The sequence below is a fragment of the Ornithorhynchus anatinus genome, chromosome X5, assembly GCF_004115215.2.
Source record: "Ornithorhynchus anatinus isolate Pmale09 chromosome X5, mOrnAna1.pri.v4, whole genome shotgun sequence".
NCBI lineage: Eukaryota > Metazoa > Chordata > Mammalia > Monotremata > Ornithorhynchidae > Ornithorhynchus > Ornithorhynchus anatinus.
Window position 1 is genome coordinate 44,918,636 of NC_041753.1, and position 13,297 is coordinate 44,931,932.

Sequence of the window (13,297 nt, forward strand, 5' to 3'; positions counted from 1 at the left end):
TAGAGGCTCCATAAGGTTCATGAAGCAAGGAAGTAAAAGGAAAAATGGCAAACCGACAGCATGACAAGGGTCACCCTTTGTTGGTGTGTAATGCAGCTGGGGCTGTGGGGCCCACATTGTTTTTTTTGCTCACAAAAGCACCTATGGATAAATTCCACCAACAGTGATGTCTTCCTTTGGTATGATGGACAATAATATATGTGTATATATGCATCTATATGATATGTATAGGCGTACATATCGTGTGTGTATATATACATAGTATCTCTCTATACACATATTCATAGTGTCCATCAGACACGATGTGTGCATATATATGTACATGTTACTAATCAGTTCTTCTGGGCAGGTTCTCAGTCTTGAAGTCTTTGTGACTGGACCCAGAGGTCACCTGTTGCTCTCAATAAGAACCTCCATATCACCATAAGTGGTACAAAAAGCAATATCTGTTGAGACAAATCTGCTATTCAGATGAGACAAATTGACTGTCCACTTCTGTTTGGGGAATTTTGCAGAATGCCTGATTTCTCTGCTCCCTCTGATTCAAGCCAGTTGAATTCCTTTCTCACCTTCCATGCTGCCTGAATCTACCTTTTTCAGAAGAATTAGAGAATGTATTTTGAAGCTGACTTTGGATTGTTGGCAGGTGTCTTAACATTATATGAGTCTGTCGTTACCTGAGGAAATTCTGTTTTTGCTGTTTATTTTTGCATTTTGGGTGCATTTGATTTGTTGCAGTTCTGTTCTTTTAGCAATGGAGGCATCGAGATTTTACTTGACCTTTTCGGTGTTATCTAAGTATCATCTGTATTTTAACATATCAAGTTAATTAATTTGGGGGCTTCCTATAATATGTACTTTTTTTCCTTTATTTTCAAATAGAGGAGATGCATGCAGAAATCTGTTATGCTGAATGTCTACTTCAGAAGGCAGCACTGACATTTGTGCAGGTAATGAATGTTTGACTTGAATCCTTAGCCAGTATTAAATTGCCAGTATAGAGTGGGTGATTGTAACTCTCACTGTGTAGAAAAATATTTGCAATACTAACAGAATCAGTATTGCTCTCATAACTCTTTTCTTTGGAAAAACAGAGGAATCTATCTTCTCAAATCAGGGACAAAACTTCACAAGTCAAACTGCACTGGAGTCCATGATTTTTAGAAAGATCAGGATAACTCCCTCCCTCCCCACTCCTTGCATTCTGTTCACACCTCTCTGGATGGTCATTTGCCAGCTGGGCACATCACAGGATATGAGGCTAGGTGTGTGTAACCTCCTCCCCATGTGAAGATGAGGAGTGGGGTGGGAGCTATGGATAGATACCCCATATCTTGTCCTCCCCCTACTAATATCTCTTGTATCTGGCAGCAATCCCAATTTTTTTTTTAATTTAAAGAAACCCCATTATGTTGGTGCTTTTCATGTTATCACCTGTAGAACACTGTCCCTTCTACACTCTATATCACCAATTCCTCACTTTTCGGATCCCTGGAGCTTTAGAAATTTAAGGATGGTTGAGCCAGAAAGGCTTTAGGAATTTGGCCATGCCAAACTTCCAGTTCATGCAGATTTCAGCACCTTATCTATCTTTGGTGGCTTCATTGAATATTATTGTATTAATTTAAATGTCCCATTTTTTGCAGGTTTTGTAACATTAAAGCAGAGATGGGGTTATTACACAGATCATATAGGAATTAAGTATAGCACAGGGAGAGGAAGTGAAAAAAGGGAGGGAAGAAGGAAGAGAAAGATACGAGCACTTGAAACAACTTATCTTATTTCTACTGCACTTTCCCAAATGCTGCAGACAATGCTGCTGTGGTGTTTCATTCTCATCCACCTATTCCTCCCCTGGAAGCGGGGCTATTACTGCTTACAGTTGTGTGGTACAAAGAATAAGTTTTTATTTCCTCCTCAAATACTGGGATAGGCAAATTATGTGATGAGGCAATTATGTGAGTAAATATGCTATTTACTAAGTGTCTACTCTGTGCACGGTATGGTTCTGGGCACTTTGGAGAGTACAATGAAAGTAAAAGACAGAGTCCTTGCCCTTGAAGAGCATATACTCTTAAAGGGAATGGGGGAGAGGGCGGGAAACAGACAAATTGTATGAGTATAGTGGGAGTAGGAAGAAAATTACCAATGTAAGGGGCAAAATCAAAAATGTAGGAAAATGAATAGATTGAGTTTGTAAATTGAAGTTAAAAAAAGTGCTATGTGGCTTTTGGAATGACATGACTGGTAGAAATTAGTTGGGGAATGCCTTCTGGAGGAGTGGGTTTTTGACTTGGAACAGGGGAGAGCTGTGTTATGGTGGATTTGAGAGGTGAGATGGGCATGAGCAATAGGTTGGAGATGGGAGCTTTGAGAACAAGGTGTAGTAAGAAGTTCAGAGAGGCAGAGAGTGTGAGTTGGGGTATAATGGGTGAAGAAAGCAGATATATGAGGAGGAGAGAGCTGGTGGAAAGCTGTGAAGCCAGTCATCAGGAGCTTCTGTTTGTTGAGCTAAAAGGTAACCATTGGAAGTTTTTGTAGAATGGGAGTGATATTCAGAAAGATGATCTGGGCAGCAGAGTGAAGGTTAGCCTGGGGGGGGGGGGGCGGAGTTTGGATGCAGGCCAGTGAGGAGACTGATGTAGTACTCTACTTGGACAATAATGAGAGCATGAACAAGGATGCTGTTACATCCGAGAGGTAATGTAAAAGGAAAACATGCAGGATTTATCAACAGGTTGTACATAAGGAGTAAAAAACCTCAAGGGGAGTCAGTTAGCACCAAGGTGGTGTGCTTCTGGGACAGGTAAGATAGTTGTCATCAACTACACTGAGAAAATTAGCAAGAGGTCAGGAGTGTTATTTGGGTTTTCTCTCCCATTTGTGAGACATTTTTACTTGATTTGTCAGCTTGAAAAGCTGCATATTAACTAGCCCTAGGAAGGGAACTCTGGAAGAGCTCTTTGAATTTAAAATGATATTATCCATTGTTTTTTAAAACCAACACACAGAAAAAAGCAGAGTCTGCTTTTTAGATTTGTGTTTTGGCCAGCATATACAGACTAGCTACAAATAATTGGAGACTTTCATGCAGAGTATCAAGGGCTTTTTCCAGCCACCAGCAGAGTGGTGTGCTGCTTTTGGAGCACTGCTGTTTACAGTTGCCAGCCACACAGAAACCCCTTTGCTTTTTCATAGATGTGGATAAGAATGATCAATCCAGGAACCAATTGACCACTGGGACGCCTAGGCTGGCTCCCAGATTTTAGAGGGTGTATGTGCAACCCTGTGGCAGTCTATGCCTACATTGGTGTCTGAGGACAGAGGGGTTCCCTGAAATGGGAGGAAACCTGACACATCCTGAGAAACAGAAATGGGGCCTGGGCTCTTAGAGCTTGGAGTGATATGTATTAATATTGGCTTCTAGTGCAGATGCTCTAAAACATGACAGGAGTCCTGGCACTATAGTCCCAAAGACTATCTGGGGATTTCTTCAGCCTAATGCCAAGATGCCAGGGGTCCCAAGACTGAATTCTGCCCTGGTGTTTACATACCATTTTTTCCCCCATTTTACTGGTCTGTACTTTTCTTAAGATTTTTGGACTTGAAATGTATTTTCTCTCTCTTGAACTGCCATTTCTTTCCTTATCTGTCCATCCTCCCACTCTCATTTTGCTTACTTGCCAGAGCACCAGTTTACATTGTCCTGAAGTTGCTGGCACCATCATGGTTTTTTTTTAGGCACTAACCAAGACTATCTGCTGCACAGGGTAAAAGGTTTTTAGTGGAAATTTGCAAAAAGGCAAATATCCCATATAATTGAAGACTTAAGTGCTGCTAAAAATATTGTGAAATTAATATGCATGTCATTTCTTTGTGACTAAGGATGATATTTTTCCTATGGTTAGGTTGGGGGTGGGTGAAATACTTGGTCAAAAAAAATTTCAGAGCCTGATGATGCAGAGCCTCTAGAGGTCTCATGATGTGACAGTGCTCTGTGAGGAAGCATGATGACTTAGAAATCACCATCATCCACAACTCTCATGACCATTCTGACCCAATCCATTTTAACTATGCTCCACTGGTATTAAGTGATGAGGTACTGTGGAGGTAGACTGAAGTGTAGAAATGATGGAAATGTATAAAATCTATAAAGAAAAGGGACATGTTAGTTGCTCTTCTGTATTCAGAATTCTTTCGGGTTTTCCTACAAGTTTAGCAATATAATTGCAGAGGTAGGGCTGATTGTTTTTATTTAATGAAATCTTCCAAACTTGGTACTATTGTTCACCTAACCTGAGTTCATATTGTTTTTCAATGTGGCCTCTCAGCCTTGTGAAACAATGTGGCTGTCATGATATTGGCCGTGAATTATTAGGAAATATTCTTTTTCGAAGAGGTTTATATAATAATAATGTTGGTATTTGTTAAGCGCTTACTATGTGCAGAGCACTGTTCTAAGCGCTGGGGGAGATACTGGGGAATCAGGTTGTCCCACGTGAGGCTCACAGTCTTCATCCCCATTTTACAGATGAGGTAACTGAGGCAGAGAGAAGTGAAGTGACTTGCCCACAGTCACACAGCTGACAAGTGGCAGAGCCGGGAGTCGAAATCATGACCTCTGACTCCGAAGCCCAGGCTCTTTCCACTGAGCCACGCTGCTTCCCATGTATATGTATCGCTGTGAATTTTGAACTGTACTGTAAAATTAAATTGAGTGTGTTTTAAAATATTTTTCACATTGCCTAAGAAAGTCTTTTCTGTCCTGAAAAAGGCATATATTTCATTTAGCTCACTGAGAATTCTTGAGTAGAAACTGGCACTCTTTTAATTATGCTAGCATTGCTATAATCATCTCCGGTATGTTAATCATTAAATAGTTAAAGCTGTTAAGCATGTTTTATACTTTTAGTTTTACTAGGCACATTTTAAATGCCCATGAAATAAAAAGTTAATGTTTTTCAAAGACTAAAATAAAAGTAGTATTATACCAAGGGATATGAAACATTGTTGAGAAACCTTCTCCCAGAGCACCATCTAGTGGAAATCCAGTTCATATATTGTGCTTGTTGATTTATTTAAGGTTTTTGGTTACTTTGCTTATACTAGAAATGTGTATTAAATAGATTCTTTCATTGTTCAATAAAGTCTAACTGTTAAAATGAATTGATACTGCAGCTTGTCTTTAGGGTCATTGAACCAAGATTCTATTACTCTCAGGGAGGGAAAGAATTTTAAGAGAAGATATTTGCACATTTACAGATATAAGTGCTGTCAATAAACTGGTCCATGTTCAGTGCCATTTTTCTTAAGCAATCAGTTAAAAAGTGACAGTTTGGATTATATGACAGGAAGAAATCATTTTTGTATTCAAATAAGGGGACAAGTTGACTAAGCTTCTGTGAAAGCAGGTCAGCCATCCAGAAGTGTCCCTGACCCCATCCCTGAGTGGGAGGAAGGCTAATCGATCAATCAATGGTATTTGAATGCTTACTGTGTGCAGATCACTATACTAGGCACTTGGGAGAGTTATAATACAACAGAGTTGGTAGACATGTTACCTGCCCAAAACAAATTTATAGTCCAGAGGGGGAGATAGACATTAAATAAGGGATTTATAATAATTTTTAGATCTGTAAATATCTATAGGGCTGAGGGTGGGACAAATATCAAATATCCAAGGATCACAGATCCAAGTGCATAGACGCAGAAGGCAGAGGGAGCTGGGAAAAGAGGGCTTCACTGGGAAAGAAATGTAACCTTAGGTTAAAATTAACAGAAGGGGGTCGCCTTAGCTCTGTGTATGGAAGCTTAAAGTGGTGTTTATTAGGCATTGGCTGTTTTGTGAATGTCCAGTTTGCAATTCATTCAATCATTGTTGTTTATTGAGTACTTACTGTTGGCAGAGCACTGTACTGAACACTTGGAGAGTACAATATGACAGAGTTGGTAGACATGTTACCTGCCCACAAGGAGTTTACAGTCTAGAGGGGGAGACAGATATTAGTCGGCTATGTACATAAGTGCTGTGGGGCTGAAGGTGGGATGAATTCCAAGCGCCCAAAGGACATTAATTCATTCAATAGTATTTATTGAGCGCTTACTATGTGCAGAGCACTGTACTAAGCACTTGAAATGTACAATTTGGCAACAGATAGAGACAATCCCTGCCTAATGATGGGCTCACAGATCTAACTGCATAGGTGATGGAGAAAGGAGAGGGAGTCAGGGAAGGATGGCTTAATTAGGGAAGGCCTTTTGGAGGAGATGTGGTTTTAATAAGGCTTTGAATTGGTTAAATTGTTAAAACCGGCTTGTGGGTGAGACATTACTGTTTCTAATAGCCTAGAAAAAGATTATTATGAATGTATTGGGGGTCCTTTTTTGTGGTCCCTCTTGATCAGGGATTGTGGTTAGAAAAAGTTTATTTTCACAAACTGAGTGATAAGTGAATCAGGGAAATAATTTTTGTATAATGCCTAATAATATCCTGCATTGTTTCCAGGATGAAAATATGATCAACTTCATCAAAGGTGGATTAAAAATCAGAACAAGTTACCAAATATATAAGTAAGTTGTTACTGATTCAAATGATATTGTTAAAAATGTGTTAAAATTTGGTGAGTATGATTTATGTCACTTTGTAATTCAACTCCAGGAGGGCCCATATTGTAAGCAGAATGCATTATTATTGGGTTGGAAGGTGTCACAATGAAATTTATAGGATGAAAGAAAAATAACTATACTTTTAAAGACTCATAGGATGTTAATGACCAATAAAACACCAATTCCAGTGTGGTATTTAAGAGAACATTTAATGCAGTTTTCTCTTAGAACGTAAAGGTTCCATATAAATTCTGGTATCTTCCACCTGCTGTTGGCTCAGTGGAAAGAGCAGTACTTTGGGAAACAGGAGACCTGAGTTCTTATCCAGCTCTAGCTTTTTCTGGCAAACGTAGGCAAAGACTGCACGTGATTTTGCAGTGTGCTGCACCCTTGCCTTACTACTTGCTTGCTGCACTCCATGCCTGAGCAGGAATATGATCGGCAGTGACAAGAGAGTGCAGGTGGTGCTGCATGATTCACTAGCACATAATCAATTCTTCTGTTTAGTCCTGAGGTCTGAGGACTGAGGCTCATTTTTTTTTTATGGTATTTGTGTGTCAAACACTGTTCAAAGCACTGGGGTAGGTATAAGTTAATTAGGTTGGACAAATCCCTGTCCCACATGAAGCTCACAATCTATGTAGGAGGGGGAACAGGTATTTCATTCCCATTCAGTGTTGAGGAAACTGAGGCACACACAAGTTAAGCGACTTGCCCAAGGTTACACAACATACAGTAGGCAGAGCTGGTATTAGAATGTAGGTCCTAATTCCCAGGTTCGTGCTCTTTCCACTAGGCCATGTGGCTTCATTTGTCATTCCTGGCAGGAGACTTAATTTTGTGGCAATTTTTGCTCAATCATTAATTTCAAGACTTTGCAATAAACTAAAATTAAACTAAAAAATTCCCAACATTTTAATTGAAAGGACAAGAAAACCCCAAATGTCATTCCTCATTATGATGCTTTATTAAATTTTAGAGACTATATTTAGTTAAGATATGACTAACAGATTTGATATTAGCAATTGAGCCAAGAGTGAGTTACAAAGTTTAGGCAAATATGAGAAATGCTGGAGTTGACATAAAGTTTGAAGTCAAGAAAAATGTCATGAACTCTTCATTAAGCTATTATTCCGTCATCTGGAACTAGCAGAAATGTCCTGTTTATGTCTGGGTTTTCCATTTCCCTATCCTACTCCAATCCTTACTTCACTGGAATGATTTCTGTAAACATGCCAAATATTTCTGTTTTGTGATGAATCTAGTGTATATGACATTTGTCTTTCACATTAACATTGATCTTTTAATTCCACTTCAGGGAATGCCATTCTGTGCTGCAGATGACACAGAGCAACAAAAGCAGTAAAGAAACCTATCATCAGTTCGAAGGGGGAGTGAAGCTTGGGATAGGTGCATTTAACTTGGTAGGACGTATTTATTTATAGACTTTAGAAGCCTAATGCGACAGTGACAGCTTTTCACTAGCTTCCACCCCATCCCTGTGAATGTGCTTAATTAACCTTCTATCCTCTCTCTTCATCATTTCCTCCACGTCAACTCATCAGCCCCTTCTAGAGCTATTTCTGATGCATTTAACACAGAGTCAATCTTATTTTTTGAGTACTTATTTTGTGCAGAGCACTGTACAAAATGCTTGGAAGAATACAATATGTGTTGGTAGGCATGTTCCCGGACCTCATCAAGCTTACAGTTTAGAGGGGGCAATGGACATTAAAATAAATTAGGGATACGTACATATGTACTGTGGGGCCGAGGGAGGGGTGAATAAAGGGTGCAAATCTAAGTGCAAGGACGACGACAGAAGGGAATGGGAGAAGAGGAAATGAGAGCTTAGTTGGGGAAGGCCTCTTGGAGAAGATGTACTTTTAATAAGGCTCTGAAGGTGGGGAGAGTGATCGCTTGTCAGATATGAAGAGGAAAGGTGCCCTGTTCCAGGCCAGAGGCAGGACATAGGTAAGAGGTTGGAGGTGAGGTAGAAGAGATTGAGGTGTAGCGAGGAGGGCCTGACAATGTCCCTCCACCCCCCCTCCCCCGCCCCTTTCTATCCTCCCCTTTCCCTTCCCCTCTCTTGCCCAGCTCTTTCCCGCTCTCTCCTCTCCCTCCCCCCCCCCCAGAACCCCACTTTACCAGTGCCACCCCTCCTCCCCCCCCCCTTCCCTCTTCCCCACCCACGCGCCATCCCAGTCCTCCTGTCCCACCGCCACCCCTCCTCCCCCTCTCCCCGTCCAGGGCCCTGCCACCTCCTTCCCATCCGAACCCTCCCCGCCCCCCGCTCTCCCCCCTCTCCCCCCCTTGCACCCACAGCTACTTTAAAGTGTGGCCTCTGGAACCCCCCCTCCATTACAGGTAAACTACTTTTCATCCGTGACCTTTTCCTTTCCCGCTCTCTCCTCCTCCTCGCCCTTTCGGAAACGTGGCTCACTCCCGAAGACACGGTCTCCGCCGCTGCTCTCTCCAGCGGTGGCCTCTCCTTCTCCCACTCCCCCAGACTCACCGGAAAGGGAGGAGATGTCGGCTTCCTCCTCTCACCCCATTGCCGCTTCTGCACTATCCCTCCTCCCCCTTTCCTCTCCTTCCCCTCCTTCGAAGCCCATATCATTCGCCTCTACCACCCCCTCCAGAGACTTGTCGCTGTCATCTACCACCCTCCTGGTCCCACCTCTGACCTCTTCAACCACCTAGACCCCTTTCTCACCTTCCTTCTCTCCTTCTCTCTGCCCACTCTGATCCTCGGAGACTTCAACATCCATATGGATGTACCCGATGACTCCTCTGCCGCCCGCCTGCTATCCCTCCTCGACTCTGCCGACCTCCTCCTCTACCATGACGCGCCCACTCACCGACTCGGTCACACCCTCGATCTCGTCATCTCCTACCGCTGCACTATCTCCTCCCTCACCGACTCTGAAATCCCTCTCTCTGACCATAACCTTCTCACCTGCCTCATCTCTCACACTCCCTCCCCCTGCAAATCTTTGCTACTCCCCCACAGAGACCTCCGCTCTCTTGATCCCATCCATCTTTCCAAAAGCATCTCTCCCCACCTGGCCCCCCTGTCCTCACTTCCCACTCTTGATGATCAGGTCTCCTCTCTCAACTCCACCCTCTCTATTCATCTCAACTCTCTCACCCCCCTTTACCTCCGCCGCTCTCGTTCCACTAACCCACAGCCCTGGATCACCTCCTCTGTCCGCCTCCTACGCTCCTATGCTCAAGCTGCCGAGTGCTGCTGGCGAAAGTCCAAGCACCAAGCCGACCTCATACATTTCAAATTTATCCTTTCCTGCCTTAACTCTGCGCCCTCCTCCGCCAGGCAAAAGTTCTTCTCCCTCATCGACACCCATGCCCCTCACCCCCGCCAATTGTTCTGGACCTTTAACTCTCTCCTTAGGGCCCCTGTTCCTTCCTCTCCCCCATCTCTCACCCCCAATGATCTGGCCACCTACTTCATCACAAAAATCAACACAATCAGGTCTGAGCTCCCCAAAGTCACCCCTCCGCCTCTCCCCTCCCCCCCACCAACCCTCTCCCCTACTTTTCCATCCTTCCCTGCAGTATCCTCAGAGGAGATCTCCTCCCTCCTTGCAAGTGCCACCCCCTCCACCTGCGCCTCAGACCCCATTCCCGCTCACCTTATAAAAACCATCGCCCCTGCCCTCCTCCCTTCCTTAACTTCTATCTTTAACCACTCAATCTCCAATGGCTCCTTCCCCTCTGCCTTCAAACATGCTCATGTCTCCCCAATCCTAAAAAAACCCTCTCTCGACTCCACTTCCCCTTCCAGTTATTGTCCTATCTCCCTACTACCCTTCCTTTCCAAAATCCTAGAACAAGTTGTCTACACTCGCTGCTTAGAATTCCTTAACTCCCATTCTCTTCTGGACCCCCTCCAATCTGGCTTCCGTCCCCTCCACTCTACCGAGATTGCTCTCTCTAAGGTCACCCATGACCTCCTTCTTGCCGAATCCAATGGCTCCTACTCCATTCTAATCCTCCTTGACCTCTCAGCTGCCTTTGACACTGTCGACCATCCCCTCCTCCTCCACACCTTATCTCACCTTGGCTTCACGGACTCCGTCCTCTCCTGGTTCTCCTCTTATCTCTCTGGCCGGTCATTCTCGGTCTCCTTCGCAGGCGCCTCCCCCCCCCCCCCCCCCCCCCCCCCCCCCCCCCCGCCCCCAATCCTTTAACTGTTGGAGCTCCTCAAGGGTCAGTTCTTGGCCCTCTTCTGTTCTCCATTTGCACTCACTCCCTCGGTGAACTCATTCGTTCTCACGGCTTTGACTACCATCTCTGCACAGACGACACACAGATCTACATCTCCGCCCCTGTCCTCTCCCCCTCCCTTCAGGCTCGCATCTCCTGCCTCCAGGACGTCTCCACCTGGATGTCTGCCCGCCACCGAAAACTCAACATGAGCAAGACTGAGCTCCTCATCTTCCCTCCCAAGCCCGGTCCTCTCCCAGACTTCCCTATCACCGTGGATGGCACCACCATCCTTCCCGTCTCTCAGGCCCGCAACCTCGGTGTCATCTTTGACTCGTCTCTTTCGTTCACCCCACACATCCTATCCATTACCAAGACCTGCCGGTGTCACCTTTACAATATCGCCAAGATCCGCCCTTTCCTCTCCACCCAAACGGCTACCTTACTGCTACAGGCTCTCGTTATATCCCGGCTAGACTACTGTGTCAGCCTTCTCTCTGATCTCCCTTCCTCCTCTCTCGCCCTGCTCCAGTCTATTCTTCACTCCGCTGCCCGGCTCATCTTCCTGCAGAAACGATCTGGGCATGTCACTCCCCTTCTTAAACACCTCCAGTAGTTGCCTATCAACCTCTGCTCCAAACAAAAACTCCTCACTCTAGGCTTCAAGGCTCTCCATCACCTCGCCCCTTCCTACCTCTCCTCCCTTCTCTTTTTCTACTGCCCACCCCGCACGCTCCGCTCCTCCGCCGCCCACCTCCTCACCGTCCCTCGGTCTCGCCTATCCCTCTGTCGACCCCTGGGCCACGTCCTCCCGCGGTCTTGGAATGTCCTCCCTCCTCACCTCAGACAATCTAATTCTCTTCCCCTCTTCAAATCCCTACTTAAAACTCACCTCCTCCAAGAGGCCTTCCCAGACTGAGCTCCCCCCTTTTTTTCCCTCTGCTCCCTCTACCCCCCACTTCTCCTCTCCGCAGCTAAACCCTCTTCTCCCCCCTTTCCCTCTCCTCCTCCCTCTCTCCCATCCCACCCCCTCAGCACTGTACTCGTCCGCTCAACTGTATATATCTTCTTCACCCTATTTATTTTGTTTATTTTGTTTAATGAGATGTACATCACCCTGATTCTATTTATTTGCCATTGTTTTTATGAGATGTTCTTCCCCTTGACTCTATTTATTGCCATTGTTCATGTCTGCCTGTCTCCCCCGATTAGACTGTAAGCCCGTCAAAGGGCAGGGACTGTCTCTATCTGTTACTGATTTGTACATTCCAAGTGCTTAGTACAGTGCTCTGCACATAGTAAGCGCTCAATAAATACGATTGAATGAATTAGAGGAGCCAATCGAGTGGTCTGGGTTGTAGGAAATCAAAGAGGTAAGATAGGGGGCAAGGTGATTGTTTTAAAATCAGTGGTAAGGAGTTTGTGGGATGCGGAGGTGGATGGGCAACCACTGGAGTTTCTTGAGGAGTGGGGAAACATGGGCTGAATGGTTCTGTAGAAAAATGATCTGGGCAGCAGAGTGAAGTATGGATTGGAGTGGGGAGAGACAGGAGGCAAGGAGATCAGCAAGGAGGCTGAGGCAGTAATCAAGGCAGGATAGGCTTGGATTAACGTGGTAGAAGTTTGGATGGAGAGGGAAGGGTAGATTTTAGTGATGTTGAGAAGGTTGAACTGACAGGATTTGGCAATAATATATGGGTTGAATGGGAGAGATGAATGAAGTATAATGTCAAGGTTAACAACATAAACAGGTCTCAGAAAGTGAAAGAATCTTAGGTGAAACTTGGGCATAGATCCATTCCACCATCTCTAGGACAGGACTGATATGTTTGTGATACTGGTGGATATCTATCTTGCCATCTGTCAGAGAACCAGTTTATTTTTAATTTCAAGGATTTGGCGAGCATAGTTGGGGTCTGAGAGATGCGAAGTAAAGCCCGATGATTAACGTTCACTTCCAACTTCCAGATCAAAGACTAAGTCTTGAAAGTTTTTTTTTTTTCTTAAACCATGAAATTTGAAGCTTTGAACATATTCACTGTAGCTTCAGTTGACATCATAGCATTATATTTCAAAGTCCTGAAAGTTATCAAATTACTGACATACACATGGAGGGGCTAAATTTGCAGAACTGAATCTGAAAGAAAGTGCTGTTAACTCTTCTTCATTAGCATAATCAATCATTTTTTGGGCATCACAAAATGTATGACAGTGGACTGTTAAAGGCTTTACTTAGTTTTTTTTTTGTTTTGTTTCGTTTATATGTTCTTGCAGATGCTTTCCCTTTTACCAGCAAGGATTCTCCGACTTCTGGAATTCATTGGGTTTTCTGGCAATAGGGTACAATTTATCTTTCAGTGAATTCTATAGATAACATTGTAATTTATTTACTGTAGACTACAAAGAGTTTAGCCAGCTAACTTGTTTTTAAAGCCAGTCAGCCATATTTTCAGTAATTAATGTG

At 44.1% G+C, this 13,297-nt stretch overlaps 1 protein-coding gene across 3 annotated transcripts in view; it reads left to right on the plus strand.

Annotated features, from left to right (window-relative positions):
- TTC39B (tetratricopeptide repeat domain 39B) overlaps window positions 1-13,297 on the plus strand; it is a 125,806-nt gene that overhangs the window by 83,628 nt on the left and 28,881 nt on the right. For all 3 annotated transcript variants that reach the window (XM_029054996.2, XM_029054995.2, XM_007655627.2), the window contains 4 exons: window positions 883-950; window positions 6,506-6,570; window positions 7,925-8,030; window positions 13,108-13,173. In XM_029054996.2, the coding sequence (XP_028910829.1) occupies window positions 883-950; window positions 6,506-6,570; window positions 7,925-8,030; window positions 13,108-13,173 (305 nt within the window). The remainder of the gene's footprint in view (window positions 1-882; window positions 951-6,505; window positions 6,571-7,924; window positions 8,031-13,107; window positions 13,174-13,297) is intronic.